The sequence below is a fragment of the Myiozetetes cayanensis genome, unplaced genomic scaffold (assembly GCF_022539395.1).
Source record: "Myiozetetes cayanensis isolate MyiCay16 unplaced genomic scaffold, myiCay2020 scf27, whole genome shotgun sequence".
NCBI classification, from domain to species: Eukaryota; Metazoa; Chordata; class Aves; order Passeriformes; family Tyrannidae; genus Myiozetetes; species Myiozetetes cayanensis.
This window is the reverse complement of record NW_026087488.1, coordinates 6961465-6978057: the sequence shown is the minus strand read 5'-3', so window position 1 is coordinate 6978057 and position 16593 is coordinate 6961465. Positions and strand designations below refer to the sequence as shown.

The 16593-nt window shown below is 48.2% G+C and overlaps 1 protein-coding gene across 1 annotated transcript in view; it reads left to right on the top strand.

Annotated features, from left to right (window-relative positions):
- Positions 1–16593, top strand: part of COL26A1 (collagen type XXVI alpha 1 chain) — a 158664-nt gene that overhangs the window by 124752 nt on the left and 17319 nt on the right. The window contains 4 exon segments of the mRNA XM_050322047.1: positions 4664–4817; positions 7365–7409; positions 10546–10662; positions 11817–11969. Of these exon segments, the coding sequence (XP_050178004.1) occupies positions 4664–4817; positions 7365–7409; positions 10546–10662; positions 11817–11969 (469 nt within the window).

Sequence of the window (16593 nt, the reverse complement as noted above, 5' to 3'; positions counted from 1 at the left end):
AAGCACTTGGTGTGTGCACTGGAGCCTTGTGTTTGCAGGTTTCATTGCTGTGAGAGACACCGTTCTCCATCAGATTCTGCACAACTCCCTTTTAGATCTGCCTCTTGACGAATGATTAAAAAACTCTTCTATTGCCAAATAATTTGCTATAAAGAAAGGTATGTCCAACAAGTTATGCAATTACCATTATTAATCAGCTTGTGTCTTTACAAGATCAAGGGAATCTTATTTTAGATCGGAGTTTTTAGTTGATGAGCTGGACTCGTGCAGTTTCTTGTCCTCCTCTTTAGAGTGGGATGGAGGGGAGTTAATTCCACCAGCGCTTCAAGAGACCAAACATCTATCCCCTGCTTATTAATTAATAATATCCATCTGGATTTTTATCCAAAGAAAAAGCATTCCGAGCCCCATCATATCAATTTTTAAATCTTTGGAAGCCTGGCTGTTCTTCCCTTGTTTTTAGCACCTACCTAGTTACAGCACATCAGGAATGTGAGCGGAGGACAGATGATGGGAGGAGGCCGTGCTTGTGAAATCTTCTTTTTGATGAGTGGGAACAACCGAAATAGGGTTCTTGAAAGCCACTGCAAGCCAAAAGCAAAAGTCCTCTGACACTGAACATCTCCAGAAGATGAAAACCGTCCTCCCCTTTCCATTGTCCCTGGCCTGAGCTTTTGATCTGACGCAAGAAATGTGGTATGTGTGTGAAGTCTAGAAAGTTTATGCTGGCAAATGGAGAAGGAGGAGGTGGGTTGAGTAAGCTGGGACTGAGCTTCAGGCACAGAGCTCTTGAGTCCCTGCTGAGGGCTTCGAGCCCCGGGAGGGGAGCAGGAGCCAGGCCCTGTCGAGGGGTGAGCCCGGTGGGTTCTGAGGCGCCGGCCCGTGAGCTCCTGGGCCAGGGCCTCGTCCTCCTCGTTCCCAGGGTGTTCACACGGCTCCGGCGTTGGACCCGGCTCCTGCTGCACTGTTGGCAGGAGACATGGCCCCATTTCAGCTCCTTCCAGCCTTCTGACCCAGTTCAGCTGCGTCCTGGAAACCAGAGACAAGCCCTGGTGCTGCTGGGGCTTCTCCTGCCAGAGGCTCCAGTTCAGCGTGTCCAGTTAGGCTCAGATTTGACTTTTTCCTTCCATATGTGCAGAAAGACAAAAGCCTGAGTGTTTTGCTGAGTTGAGGCCACCCTTCAACTTGGACAACACAGCCCAAGGTGGGGAGGGAAGGTTTTCATGTCTTGTGTTGGAATCTGCTCTCCTGGCACCACAGGCAGCAACCACGACTGCTGTCCTTCAGCTCCTTCTCTGTCCCTGCCCTGGCTGGGTGACTGTCACTACCCATGGCATCAAGACATACTTCATTTCTAGGGTGGCATGAGGATATTTTCTGCCTCCATTTTTCATGGAGGCAGAACTTTTGTGTTGGAAGTGGTAATAGCAACAGAGGTGGGCACTGCTTGCTGTGAGGATTCCCGGTGGAAACCACCCGTTCTTCCCTCGGTGTTATATCCCTCTCTCTCTACTTCAACCTTATTGACTAGAAAACACCAAGATTTTAATACTGAAGCTTTAATCCATTGCACATTTTGCTAATTTGCTTTCTGGCTGTGAGCCTCTGTGGTATCATTTTCCAGCAGTTTACTCAGAGGGCTAGAAACTTCCTTTTTTTTTTTTTTGTTTAATGAAAGTGGGAATGCTCCTTGAGTCCCTTGACTACGGCAATGGCAGCCTTAAGAAAAACAGAACGTGACAGAAAATAGATGAATGGCTCCAGTGCTATTGCAATAATGTGTAAGGAGCCCATTTGTGCTATGTGCCGTGTGAGCTGTGAGAGGACACTCCTTGTTGAAAGAGCTGTGTATAGTTTGAGATTTTTGAATGTGACTAAATCCCTGGTGCTTTTCCTTCTTTAGTTTGGCTCCGTGGATCTCACGGATGTGAGAGCTCTCTTCTTTCTGCTTTATTTCTTTTGGGCACTTCTTCAGTCCTAATCATAAAAACTAGAATTTCTCAGCAATTTCAAGTCTGGAGACTTCCTGACCTCTATCATTTCATGCCCAGGGAAAATAAACTTGTTACTATGGTTTGAGCCTTAATGACTGCAACATATATATATAGTCAATTTATAAAAGCACATACTGGATTATTCTGTGCATGCCTTTAAAGCTTTTACAGCATTTATCAGCGGAGAGCTCATTTAAAACATGTTGTTTTAATGAAAAGGATACCATTGCCACTGTTTTGTGTTGATTATGTGGTAACACATTTTTATTATCACCCATAAAAGTGATTTGGAGCCGTTCCACTCCAGATGCGACCTTCGGCAGAACTGTGCAAGCGCTGCTCGTGCTGCCCAGGAGGGCCACGGGCCCCTCCAGTTTGCTGCTCCCTGACCTTCCCTGCCTTGATTTAATATCTCTCTTCCCACAGCTCTGCTGGGCTGTGGCAAAACACTGCTCAGAACAGCCCCTCGTGTGCCCCTTCCTCGCAGCAGGAGCATCCCAAGCCTGCCCTGGCTGCAGCCCCTCGGATCTGCCACCTCCAGGCTTGGCTTTCCCTCTGTGGCTCAGAAGGTTTTGGCAACAGCCAGGTCCTTGCTGGGGAAGTAAGAGGATGATATGGTAAATAGTACCAAGTGATTCAGAAAAGGTCTTCAGCACACACTCAAGTCCCATGTCAGTGGGAATAAGGCACGACTGTGGTAAGGCACACGCTGGAGTGTTTGTTGAACTGATAACACATTTCCTTGAAGGTCTGACAAATAAATCATTGAGTAGGAGCAGGGAGTGCAAGGGGCAGATCCAATTCCTTGCCCGGCCTCAGAGAAGCCTGGTGACTAAAAGCACTGTGACATTACTCCTTTTTCCTTTACTCAAAAAGCAGGACTCTGGGTCTGTGAATAAAGATCCTTGCAATAAAGGAAGAATTTTGCCTGTTTGCAAGGCTGACATTCAGTTCCCTTGCCCCTAACCCAGCTCCCAGTTTAATTAGTTTCTGATTCACCCCCGTCAGGCCAGTACATTCTGCAGGAAGTTCATCATTTCTGGCGCTGCTGCAATCCTGGCTCTCACCAGGCCTTGCAATAAAGAAGTGATAAACCTTGTAATAATTGCAAGTTAAAAAACAAACAAGCAGAGCCAAGTCACTCTCATTTATAATTGCAGTGTGACTTCATTATGTAAAGACAACACAGCGTGTAAAAGCTGAAACTTCTAGGGATTTAATGGAAAGTTTGAGCCATATTCTCCTTTATTTGCCTTATCCCTAAGTCAGTATTGCTTAGGTGGCTTTCAAAGAGGAAAAGCTGATGCTGTAACACCCCTCAGTGCTGCACTCCCAGACCAACTCTCCTGTGTGGGTTGGTGCATGGGAAGCAGAGTTTGCTGGAGGTGCTGCAGACCTGGACCTGAACTCTGGTTCTGGAACCCTCAGTCCTGCTCCTGCCTGCTGGGTGTCCTGTGTCCCTCCTGGGCAGGGATCCCTCCAGCTGCAGGGTGAGGGGCAGGGTGGCTGCTCATCCCAGGCATGCATCCCAACCCTCTGGCTGCCCCACTGCCAAGGTGGGTGCTGCCCTTGGCCTCTGTTTATCTTCTGAAAATCCATTTGCTGCAGGGCCCATGGGTTTGGTATTCCAGGCTTAGACTTTTCCAGAACAAATCCGTAGACTACTTTGTTATGCCCCCCTTGCTAGTGGCTGGGAAGGCAGAGGGATGAAGCATTTAGATTAAAATAGAAAATGTATTATTTTTTAAAATCCTTATTTTGTGAAAACTTTAATTTAAAATGTTCTGCTGGCCTTCCCTTTAATGGAGTTTGTCCGTGGGCAGAGCCAACCTGGGTCCTTCATCCCTCTACTTTTTGTGGACATTTAAGCTTTTTGCAGCCATGTTAGAGACAAACTCCCAGTTTCACACAGGGGAGCGCAGTTCAATGAACAGTCGGAATCATGTGTAGAAAGTGGGGTCACTTTTACAAGGAGTGTAGGTTGTAAATGGCCTAAGTAACTCAGGGATGCCCGTTGGGATGTGGGTTTATTTGAAGGTACTGTGTTTGCAAGGTATAGAAACAGCTGTGAGTTTTAATAATATCCTATTACTTCCAAGTAGAGCTCCTTGAGGAAAAAACTTGCTTTTTTTTTTTTTTTTTTTTAAATTTTCTTCACTGTTAAAGTACTTCAGCTCTTTAAAAGCTTCATCTTCTCCATCTTTAATTTGGTCAGTATTTGTGGTTTCACTTACAGCCAGTGCTTGTCCTCAGTTTGCTACCCTGGACCTCCAGGTACTGCCCTTCACTTTGTCCCAGCTCTCAGTGATTTCTGATCCTGTGACTCTGAGGCTGAACACAAAACCCAGAGAAATACTGTGTCCCCTGACACCAGCTTTGGTCCCTGGGTTCATGTTTCTCACCAGGGGGACAATCCCCCGTGAGTCTCTCTGGAGGCAGTGAGGTCCTGCTCCCCAAGGAGGGTGTGTGACCCTGTTACAATTAACACAGCAGCTGCCACTGTCCAAAAAACCCACAAAGCTTTAACACCAAAATCCCACTCTTTGGGATGGGAAGTTATTCCCAGCTCCTGCTGCCAAGGAGAGGAGTTTCAAGACCTATTCAGGAACTGAGGCCATGTATGAAACCACCCAGCTGACCCTGTTTGCATTCCCTGTGTCCTTGTGCAGATCCTCCTGCTCGAGGCTGCCGAGCGAAGCCCCCCCCTGGAGAACAACCTGCCCATCACCGGCACCACGGCCACGTGGTATGAGGAGCTGCTGCCAGATGCCTTTCCCCTCCTGAATCCTGGCACTGTCCTGAGGAAAACAGTGGGATCTGCTGGTAAGTGTGACCTGCTCTTCACCAAATCACCCATCCCACATCCACAGTTCCTGCAGGGGGACTAAAAACGAGCCCATGGCAACCTGCCCTGGTGTTGGAAGGTGCAGAGGAGAGGGGTTGGAAGGTCTCTGCCCTTCCTTGAGTTCAGCCAGCTCAGAGCACCATGTTCTTGGAAGAAAGTAGCAAAATTCAGAGACTAATACCTGAAGCTTCCTGTTTCCAGCCGTGATGGCCTGTGACAGCCTCGATTTCTGCTGGTACAAGGATCCACCAAGAGCTGAATCTTGGTCTCTGGGAAGTTCGAGTTCTGTTAACCTCAGCAGGGCCACTGTGCCTGCCTGTGTGTTCTAGTGTGTTTGTTTTAAGTCCAGAAAATATGGATGTGTAGGCCTGGCTAGATTGAAACATTCCTGAGGAAACTCCAGAGAGCCATCAGGAGCACAGTGGGACGGTTCATCCTCACCTACTGAGCTCTGACTGCGGCGTTTCCCCGGCTGGGAGCAGTGCTGGGGGTAGAGGACTGGGCTGCACGGGGAATTCTTGGCTTTATTGGGACAAAAAGCTTTCCCATGAATAGCAACATCAGTTGCAGTCTGCTTTATTTTTCTAAATTTGCCATAAACACAATGGGCTGTTTTATGATCCCTCTTGTGGCACAAAAAAAAAGTACACTTAGAAGAAACTCTCCCTCTGAGCCCACTTGGCTAGACAGATCCCCACGCATTGAATTTCCTTGACCTTGGCATCTTTTTTCAAGATCCCTGCTCTCTGCTTCCAAGGGCCTGTCTGTCTGTTGCTTTGCTTGCTCCCAGAGCAGTTCTTTATTCTCTTTAGGACCTACTTTGCTTTTTTTCTTCCCTTTTTTTTCCCCCCTTTTAATTTTTTCGGACCGAGCAGTTTATTATGGCAGCCCTTCATGACTGCAGCAGACTTGGAGCGACCAACACTGTCCAGATGTAGTCCATGTTTATGATTTGACATGATGCCACAACATGGAGGGAGGGTCACTAACAATATGTTCTGCAAAGTATTTCGAGAGCCACAGCGATGGCTGCCAGGAACTGAATTAGAGCCGTTCCCCCAGTGTCCATTACAGGCTCCTTCTGCCTTCTCCATGTCATTTGTTTTTGCTGTCGCAGTATCTCTGCACCTGCACTTTGTTGTACTTGAGTCAGCCCAGCAAAATACTGGTGATTGTCCCTCCCACTCAAAGTCCTCTCCTCCTGGAGGCTCCTCACACATGGTCATGTCTCTCTGAGCACGGGGCAGTGACTGCCTCTCAGCCAGGCTTTTGGAAAGCAGAGCAGCTCTCTTGTAGCACTTGCATCAGGGTGACTCCATGGTCCAGTGTCAGCAGCACCCTCCACCCCTGCAGCAAACCCAGGAGGTCACCTCCAAAAGGCAGGCGATGGTGCCTGAGCTGTGTGTGAGCCTGTTGTGTCAGCCAACCTTCCAGGCTGTGTGTGTGCTACCAGGTGTAGTCCTTGCTCACTCTTCCCCTTTGTTTTTCTAGCCTTGATTTATTTAACCTAGTGAGGAATAACAACTCCAGTGTAATCACTGGGAGTCAGGAATGCACTGGACCGTTTCGAGCCAGGACAGTGTCTTTCAGCAACTAGAAATAATCAGTTAAGTTGCTTGTTGACACGTGGTTCCTGCTGAACCCCCTACCTGAGCTCTGTGGGCATCAAATCCTTGCCTGGCTAAGGAGCTGTGGGGATATGTCATGGATCTGGCTCCACATTTGGTTTCCTTCCTCCCCACACCATCTGTATCTTCAGTTCAAACCCAGCCAAAACAATTCCCGTGGATTTCGGTGAAGTGTAGGGAATTCCATGCAAGTGGTTTAGGATGGAGGGGAACTGCCCATTTTGCATGATTTCAACACTGTGACTTGTTGCCCAAAGCTGCCCCCAGGTTCTCCTACCGAGCTCGCAGACCTCAGGAGATCTTTCAACAAGTGGGATATTAGAGTAGGTGGAATTCAAACCCGAGTGTGGAAAGCTAAGCCTCTGTCCCTTCCACTCCCTTCCCCAGAGCCTTTGTGAAACATTCCCTGCTTTGCCCTGCTTCTGGGTGCTCAGCCAAAATAAATCCAGGTCCCAGCTTTCATGCCACCAGCTTTCCCAGCCAGGGGGACCACGGGCAGAACGCTGGGGCCTGACACAGAGGTGGTGGACACGGACAGGGGGCTGTGAATGTTGGGAGTGTTTGGGGTGACCTTGTGGCTCTGGGTTGGCTGATGCCTCTCCAGGCCGAGGTCCAGGAAAACTTGCTACTGTTTATGAGGGGAGTTATTTCTTCTGTGAGTGACAGGGCTGAGAATAGACAATCATTTAAAAGCAATCAGTGCTGTTGAGACAGCTGCACCACTGGCCTTTCTGATCAGCTTGTTAATCAACAGGATACATTTTTCTGAGTATTAAGAAAATATATATACTCTAGCTGAGCCAGTTGGCAGCAAGAGACCTAATTTTTCATCTCTCTTTTTTTCTCTCTCTTTTAAAATTTTTTATTATTATTTTTTACCCTGTCCTTCTTAACCAGAGCCCAAAGGACACAGAGGTGCAGAGGAGCAGCTGATACCTCAGGGTAAGTTAATGGTTTCTGCTGTTTCTCTTTCAAAGCCCAAACTGTTGTTATGCCCAGTCCTGTACATGATATGTCCCAAAAAGCAGAAGGGTGCTGAGGCCAGGAACCCTCAGAGATTTGGAGCCTCACAGATAGAGAGGCTGGGTTTGTTCTTTAGGTTTTATGTGACCATGGGCTGCTTTGGTTAGAGAGGCCAAACACCAGCTTTGTCATCCCTGAGATGTTCATTTCCCAGCACAGCAGGCATGGGAAGCCAGGTCACTGCAGCACACGTGGCCAGAGCCAGCAGGGCATGTGCTGAGTGATGGGAGAAAACTCTTATTATCTTATTAGTTTTACCTACCAGGGGCATTGAGATCCACTGGGGATGCTCAGGGCATGGCTTTGCTGAGCTCCACATGGACAGAGCTCCTGGGTCCACATTTGGCTTCCTTCCCTCCCCACACCCAGCTGTGTCTCCAAGTCCAACCCACCCTGCTCCTGTACAGGGAAAGCCCTGGGGAGCAGAGGGGAACAGATGGTGTGTTGCAGGTTAATGACAGGACCAGGAAGAAAATCCAGGCACATCTGATTTGGTTTCCAGCAGTAGAATACTCACACTCTCCCTTTTAAAAAATGTTTTTCCTGTGGCCTTTTACTTCATATTTTTGGAGGATAAACACTTGCCATGGGCCTGAGCTCTCTGAAAGCAATGCCACTGCAGCAGAGCTGATTTATGCCAGTTGAAGATTTGGCCTATTCATCTCCCTCCCCCCCTTTTCCCTGAATCCTTCCCTCTTTCTTCTCCCTTTTGCACTTGTCTCTTTTATGCTGGTAACACCATTTGTCACCAGTGTGAGCATTTTTCTGACACATTACTCAGTGCTGCTTCTCCCAGCCTTTCCCTCAGCGCTTTCCCCTCCAGGGAAGGAAGTGCCAGTTTCTCTAAAGCTCTGCTGCAGCAGAGTGATTGAGGATGCTGCAGGAAGTGATTGCTCCTGGTCTGCAGCAGTTCATGGGATTGAGTTATGAGGTTGAACTGAAGGATTGAGGCTGATTTATCCAAGTGAGGGAACGTTCCGACCCGCACTCAGCAGCACAGCGTGTCGTGCTTGCAAAACAGCTTCTGTTGTTCTTCCCTCTGTGCTGGAAAGAATTTGCTGCAATAAAGTTTCAGGTGTGTTGGGGGTTTTTGACAGGGGGAGAAGCTGTTTGCAATGCTGTGAACAAATGCTCTTGCTTTCTTAAACGGGCTCCTGATCACCTGCCTGAGCTTGCCAGGACAGCACCCACTGCCAGGTGAGATCCATTCCAAGAGCCCCTCATAGCAAAGGCTGCACTTTGTGTCCTGGGGATAAATTGATCCAAATTAAAACCTTACCTTAATTCCTTGTTCAATACCGAAATCAGATCTTTATTGAGGGCTGAATGCAGCAGAAGTGCAGGCACACCCTCCCACACAAAGCCTTTGAGCCTCATCAGTCTGCCCGGTTTCACTGTGGATTAGAGGGGGGGGGATAAATTTCATTTTTGTTAGAAAAAATAATTTGGACATCACTCCAAAATGGAAGAAAAAAAGAGGAGAGGAAGGGGACTATTTCTAGAGAGTCTAATATTGGGGATTATTGCTTTGCTGTGAGAAAAATGAGGAGAGTTTGGATGTCTGGGGTGACAAGGCTTTGTACCCCAGGTGGGCTGTCCCACACCTAGAGTAGGAACTGGATCCAAATGTGGGAGCTGCAAATCCCATGAGCCTTGATCTTATTGTGTAGCCCTGCTCCCTCTGGCACCAGCTGGGAGGGTGTTAGTTGGCCAACTTCTTTCCTTTCCTCCTTCTCTCCTCCTGTTGCCATCCATGCTCTCCACCCCCGCATGAAGCTTGTTCTCCTGGCACTGCTCTTGGAGGGTCCAGTACCTCTTCTGATACTGGGAAAGGAGAAGGACACTCCTTACAGGTTGATCAAACCTCAAATTACTCTGCTGGGTTATGGTCATGTGTAATCATGAAACTTGGAAATGGACTCAAACTTGAAAACTGAGTGTGCTGAACTTTGGACTCAGCCTGATCTCCCTCTGGCTTTGGAGCTTGATCTGCCACTGCTTTCAAATACTCTGAGCCCTTTGGTAGCCCAGAAACCAGGAGCCTCTGACAGTTAATGCCTTTATTGTAACCATCAACCACTTAATCTGAGTAGACAGAGTAGCTCAGCCCCGTCTCCAAGGTATTAAAGGCTTCACTGCTGTTTGCACAGTGTTTAAGTGTCTCTCCACGTGGGCCAAAGATGTGCAGTGTTTTTCTGAAAAACACCATCAAATTGCCGAGTGTTGTTATTATTTTGATAGTCTTGAGGAAACAACATTAAGGTTTTATTTAGTGTCATCAGAAAGAGTCACTTTCAGGTCACAAACGCTGCCCTGCACCTTTTGTGGGCTCACTGGGAGTCTGAGTGGACTTGCCAAGAAACATCCCACTGGGCTGCAATTACTGTGCTACTGGTGCTTCCAGTAACCCTGGAACCCTGCTCAGCACCCTGTTCATGGACTTAAATTAGTGCCATCTATTTACTTCAGAAGTGGGGGTGCAATAATTTCAGTTTGGGATGAAAAAAGCATGTGCACAGCGTGGTGCACCTGTGAGGTGAACGAACACAGGAGAAACCAGGGAAACACCTTTGATGCAGACTCCCTGGGTGATAGGTAGAGATCAGCCAGAGCAAGTGGGAGACAGGGTTTGATTTGCTTTGGCAAATATATTTTGTGTGTTTTGATACATTGGGACTGTCCTGAACCCAGCACAGGACAGCCAGAGCCTGCCCAGAGCTACTCAGGCCTTGGGAAGGGGACAGTGTGAGCTCAGTTTAGCTCTGCCCAGCACATCCCAGCTGGAGGAACACATCCTGCTGGCTTTTTGGGGAGGGCATTGTATATGGGGATGTGCTTTTTCCTTTAAGAGCTGGAGGAAGAAGAGGAGAAGCAAGGCCCAGTCCGGCTCTTCTGCCAGACAGCTCTTGCCTCCAGTGCCACCCTGTCTGGGCACAGCTCCATTTCTCCCCCTGTGCATCTCTGAGTCCCTCCCCGCTGGTTTCGAGGGTGCTGAAGACCTTCTGCCCTCAGCAGTTCCTGATCTCCAACTGATTTCCTTTGTGAATGTTTTCAGGGCTGCCAGGACAGGTCGGCCCTCCAGGCCCCGTCGGACCAACTGGTCTGCCAGGACCACCAGGGCCAAAAGGAGAGAAGGGACAACCCGGTGAGAGGGGCCCAGCAGGGCCACCAGGTGAGTGCTGGAGGAGGGCAGTGCTACTGAGACAGGAGATGTTTCACTTTATACAGATTGTCTGTGACAGCAGATCATCAAAGGCCATTCACACAGATGTTGAGCATCTTCATTCCAGCGAGTCCCCTGGGCACTGAGATCAGCCAGGAGCTCTCAGGGCAGGCACCACCTGCACGAGCAGTGACAGACCTTGGGATTTCCTGTGGAGCCGGAGAGAGCCTGTCCCAGAAAGCTGCAGAGCAGGATCATGTTTCCCCATCCTGCTCAGGAGCTGTAAGAAACAGTCTGTGACCTGTCAGCCTTTGGAGCAGAGCGTTGTTCCCTGTTTAACCCCCTCGCTGGGTGCCTGGTTTAACTCCCTTTTTTCTCCACCGTTTGTGTCAAGCTGTCAGATGCCAGGATGTCAAACTAATGATGCTTTTGTATGTAAAGGGAAAAGGTTATGAGGCCACTCTTTCAGAGAACACTCCATTCCTGAGCTGGGAGACTTTCTTCATCCTCAGAATGTTCCTGAATGTTTTGATGAAGGCGATACTGCACAATAGGTGCCAGACCTCGGGCTCTGTGCTCTCTGTGGCTGAAAGGCTGTGCCTTGTAAGCCTGAGCTCGGGAAAGATTTAAAACTTGGAGCGTGCCTTAAATGTGAGAGCAGCCCTGACTGCTTTTTGGCATTTTCTGGCAGCCTCTCAATGGCCAAAGTCTGGCCAAGGATGTGTCTGCCTTTTGGTGTCTGAGTTTGCAAGGAGAGCCTTCCAGCCCCTCAGGAAGTGGGATCATTCTGCTGCTGGACTGACTGACTGTGTTTCCCTTGTTCTTCCTCTGCTTTCCTGGCAGTGAGGTGACGTACAGGTGTACCTGGAGGGGAAGAGAAAGATTTGATTTCATACCTTGCTTTAGTTTCTTGCTCAGCCTCAGGGAGGGGGGAGATTTCCCTCTTTCAGGAATAAAGCCAAGCCAGGCTGTCTGCTTTGCAGAGGAAGATGCTAAACAAAAAAAGGGAAAATTGGGAAGCTCTTCCTGTTTCCCCCCACACCCAGTTCAGGACAACTGCAGTTCAGGACAGAAATCCTTTGTCTTTTTACTGCCTTTTTACAGGATAGCATCATTAGCACATCCCCAAATGCACTAACACATCCTCTCCTGCCTCTGCACAGGGCTGTTGGGACCTCAAGGACCAAGAGGACTTCCAGGAGAAACCGGGATCCCAGGTCCCCCAGGTCCTCCAGGGCCACCAGCCACCCCAAGCCTCCCTCTTACCTTCCAACAGGGGGTTCTCTACTCGCTCCAGCCCACAGCTGAAAAAGAAAGTAAGTTCCCTCCTCAGTTGCCGTGTTTTTCTGGTACATCAGCAGAGTGGGTGGGTGTGGAGCAGCTCAGCTCTTCCACCTCCTGGCCCTGCCAGGACCCTGGGAGCAGCTGGACAATCTGCCTCCCTGTGTGGGTCTCTTGGAAGTTGCTGTTCACGATGAAACCCCTTAGAGGCTGGAGTTCACCTCTCCCAAATGAAGAACTAAGTCACTGCTCTCCTAAAAAACAGTGAGAACAGGGCTTGGGGATTTTTCCCCTGGTTTTCTAGGTCCATCACAGCTTTGAGGAGGCAGCTTGGTGTCCTTTAAGCTTTGATCACGTGTGGCTGCTGGGAAGAGGGTCTGTAGGGAAATGACAGCTCAGGTCGTGTCACCTGAGGGACAAGAGGTAGAGAAGTGCAGAGCCTGGCTCAGGTGCTGGTGTTGGGAGCCTCTTGGTGCTGCTGTTGTGGTGTGGGAGTGTCAGGGTTGCTCAGGAATCAGTAAGGACCAAAATGTGTATAACAGAGCAAGGACATCTGTTAAATGTGTCTCTTCTCCTGCCCCCGCAGATGCGTCTTCCACCTGCATTTCTGGTGCATCCACGTTATCCCACATCCACACAAAACACAGAGGCACACACTGGAAAGCTCAGATTTATCCCTTCCCTCTACCTGGAGGGTGAGGGGTGTTTTTTTTGGTGCCTGTGGCGGTTTAAAAAATATATTTATTTGATTTGTGCTGTGCAGGGCAAGAAAAGGCTTTCTAAGAAAGACACACCCTGCATTTGGGTTGGAGCACTCTCAGATTTGGGCTTGATTCTTCCAGTCCAGTCCTGTGTACCTGGCATGTAGCAAAGATAAAGCAGAGCTCAGCTGTGTCTCTGCTTGGCTGGTAAATTCCTGGAGCCCCAGCTCCCATCTCCACTCCCCCAGACTTCAGCTGTGCCTCTTGCCCAGCTTTTACTGCTCATGTCCAGCTTCAAAGCTCAGTTGTCTTAGTTACAGCCAGGGATTAGTGAGTCTCCCCGTGTCTGACAGTTATCTACAGCTCTCCTTTCCCTTCCACCCACTCTGCTCTCCACACTCCCTTTCCCGAAAGTGAACAGATGTATTTTTAATTTGGGGAAGAATTTTAGCAGCTCCATTTCGTATGCAGTTACTCAGGGCACATGGACAGGATGAATAATTGCAGTCCCACACTAAGAGTTTGAGAAAATATAAATTGATATGCTGCCTTCATGAGTGTGGAACAAGGAAGTTTTGCATTACAGTCCCCTCACTCCTCACAGGATCACACCAAATGGTGCCAATCTGCATTCAGCCTTTTATTCCAATGAAAGGATCCTCTCTACAAACACCCTTTAAATTAAACTCCTTCTTGCAAAGTAGTGGGTAAATTAAAAAATGTATAAAGCCAATGATTACATGGCCTTTCCAACCGATGTGTGAGAAGGGTGAGTTCTGCATTGTCCCAGAATGGGAAGAGGATAAATGAGTGGATAATTATCTGTATTAACTCTGCCAGCACTGGGCACCAACAGCTCCCCCATGGACTTGAGGACAGTGAGTAAATGGTGACTGTTACATTGGCATCCCTGGGCATCCCCTCCTCCATACCCTGTGGATTTCTTGGTTTCCACGAGGAGTAGCACAAAAATTTATGACAATTTTTCTTAATAGAAGCCTAACTACAAGTATCTATGGGATCATGATAATGTTAGAGCACTATCAAGCCCATTTTCCCACAAAACTTACCATTTTGCCCACATATTGGCTGGCTCTGCCCACCACAGGTTCCTGGGAAGCTGATCCTCTTTAAGCAATAAAGCTTAGCCTCATAAATTCTGAGTAGATTAAAAAAAATAAAAAAGAGTATTTACTTGTTTTGAATGGAGCACATCTGAAAACTATAAACACAAGATTCCAGCTGCTGACAGCAGAGGGAAGCATTTTCCTGGTAATGGGCCTGTGCACCCATGGAGAGGGGAGTTGGATCAGGTTATTTTTAGTAGCACAGTGTTTGGTTCTGCCTGGACATGGTTAATGCCTGTGCCTTTATTAATCACAAGTTCCTGCTGGCAATATTTATCAGCAGGCAGAAGCCAAAAAGGGGCAGACAGATATTTTCTTGCAGTTTCGCTGCGCTGTGAATAAAAAAAAAAAAAAAAAAATTGGTCCCAGTTGTTTCCCTCCAGATCAGGTAGCAGAAAAAAATTAAGACAGGATTACTTCATTTCCATCCTGTCTCAACAAATCAAGCCTATAATGGAGGAATTTATCCCTTAGTCAGAAACCTTAGACCTAGGCCAGGAGCTGAAGGGGCTGCTGCTGCTGGGATCACTCACTTTCTCTGCCACGTAAAAATGAGTGATCAGGTCTAGAGTCAGCTCAGACCTATTTCTTGTGCTGAAACTGAGAGTTTTTAGGGGAAAGGAAGAGAAAGGAATGCAACTTTTGCTCTGTTGAAAGCTGTGTTTTCTTACATCTCAATGATTTCAGTTTGCAAAGGACACATGAGATAAAATTAACTTTATTCCATAGAATCATCACAGTTGGAAAAGACCTCTGAGGTCAAGTCCAGCCATTAACTCAGCACCAGCACCACGTTCACCCCAAAACCGTGCCCTCAAGTGCCACATCCACACGTTTTTAAACACTTCCAGGGATGGGGACTCCACCACTTCCATGGGCAGCCTGTTCTGGTGCCTGAGGGGAGAGCAAAGGCTCAGTGGGCTGTCTGTGTGCCCAGCATAGGGTCCCAGGGCAGGGATTTCTGAAGTGACATCCCAGTGCCTGCTGCCGTGGAAAGCCCTTCCTGAGGAAGGAGAACAGATTGGAGGAAGTAAAGGGGAAGGGACAGCATTTGATTGAGACAACCAGCTGCTTTCAAAGCCTGTGCCCCTGGCTGGGCAGGTTTCACTGTGTCCTTCAGGGAGTTCCTGTGCTGTTTCAGGTCTCCCCTTTGCAGGATGGCTGTGCCCTCTTCCAGGGGATGGAGCTGCTCCCACCTGACCAGGTCAGGCTGGTTGACTCTTCCTCTTGGCTTGGCCAGCAGCTGGAAAGCTCCTGGAGCAAATTGTGTATCAAGACCTTCTCAAACAAGGCAGACAGTCAGCTGCTTTCTGCTTTGGTGCATCCAGAAGCATGGAAACAAAATCCAGCCCGTGAGCCCAGCAGGGCCTGGGTCAGTGCAGGAGATGGCAGAGAAGGGAAGATTGTTGCTGCCATTTGGTGCTGTTCTGTGGCTGCCCTGACAGCCTCCAGCTGCAGAGAGCCCCAGAATGTCCTCCTGGTTATAAAGAGAAGGGAGATCATAAGGAGATACAAGTTCTTCCTGCTGCTTTACAAGAATATGGAGAAAGTCCCTTAAAAAATGCCAGGGTTGTGTTTTAGCTCACTTAAGTCCCATTTCATTGACAGTACATGTTTCATTCAGAGCTGATCCTGGAAGGAAACCTGGATGTGGGTGAGTTCTGCCTGGCCAGGCAGCTGAGGAAGGATCATGCCACGAGGCCAGAGCAGGAGCTGCTGAGCTCGAGGGCTGTTGATCAGAGCTCCCTTCTGTGTCACAATTATGGAATCACCTTTCATAAATAACGTTGAGTCAAATGTCAGGATGGGTGGATTTGTGGGAGGAACTCTGTCATCATAATAATGTACCATTTAGCTGGAATGTTTTGTAACCCAAATCCTTATCCCTGGCTTACCTCCAGCAGTAATTAAACCCTGGTTGTTTGCAGGCCATCCCCTGCCCCTCTCAGTGGATGCGCCTTTGATTTTGTTGACCACATGTACTTTAAAAACAAAAGGCTCTGCAACTGTTAATGCCTTCACTGCTGTTTGATGCTCATTTCCCAATTTCATCTTACTCCCAAGCTGTGATGGATTTTGACATGGTCAAATAAAACTCAAATTAATTGGATTACACACTTCACTGGGGTACCTTTCCTTCTGAACATGAAAACAGTCTCGGTTGTTTTGTTTCAGAGCTGTTAGGAGGGGAAGATGAATGGGTTTAGAAACAATACCCAAATAAATACCTGTTTGTATTCAGGCTTTAGGCATTAAATTTGGTTCTCAGAGGGATCTGGGTTGGATCTTGTGCTGCTCTGCTGCCAGGGAGGCATTGCAGAGATATCCTGTCATCCTTGGCAGTTAAAGCCATTTGACAGTTTTGCCCAGGAACTACTTTCAAACAACCAGCTGGAAAGGCCTCAGCTCCAGAAGCTGAAAAGGCTTCATAATGTGTCTGCTAAAATTTCTGGAGAGTTCACCTTCTGGCCTTTGGGCTGAACTCTGCAGAGTAAGCAAACACCCTCCTGATCTTCCTGGTGTCACTTGACATTTGCAGCGAGGCATTTTCAGTCTTTTATTGCAGAGGATTCCCTGGAATTTCACTGTGAGGAGTTAAAGGGATGGGTGGAAGGAAACATGACTAAGTTTGAGGTCATGGGCAGGAGGAGATGGACATTATTGCTGCATGGAGGCCTCCAGCTATGGAAAATGTGGCCTTTTCGGGGGGTTGCTTTTTACATATAGCTGTATTTTTTTCTATTCAGCTGCCAGCTGACATGGTGATCCTATTGGCTCAAGGCTGAGGGAAGAGGGGACATCTACAGGCTGCTGATTTTTATTCCTAACAG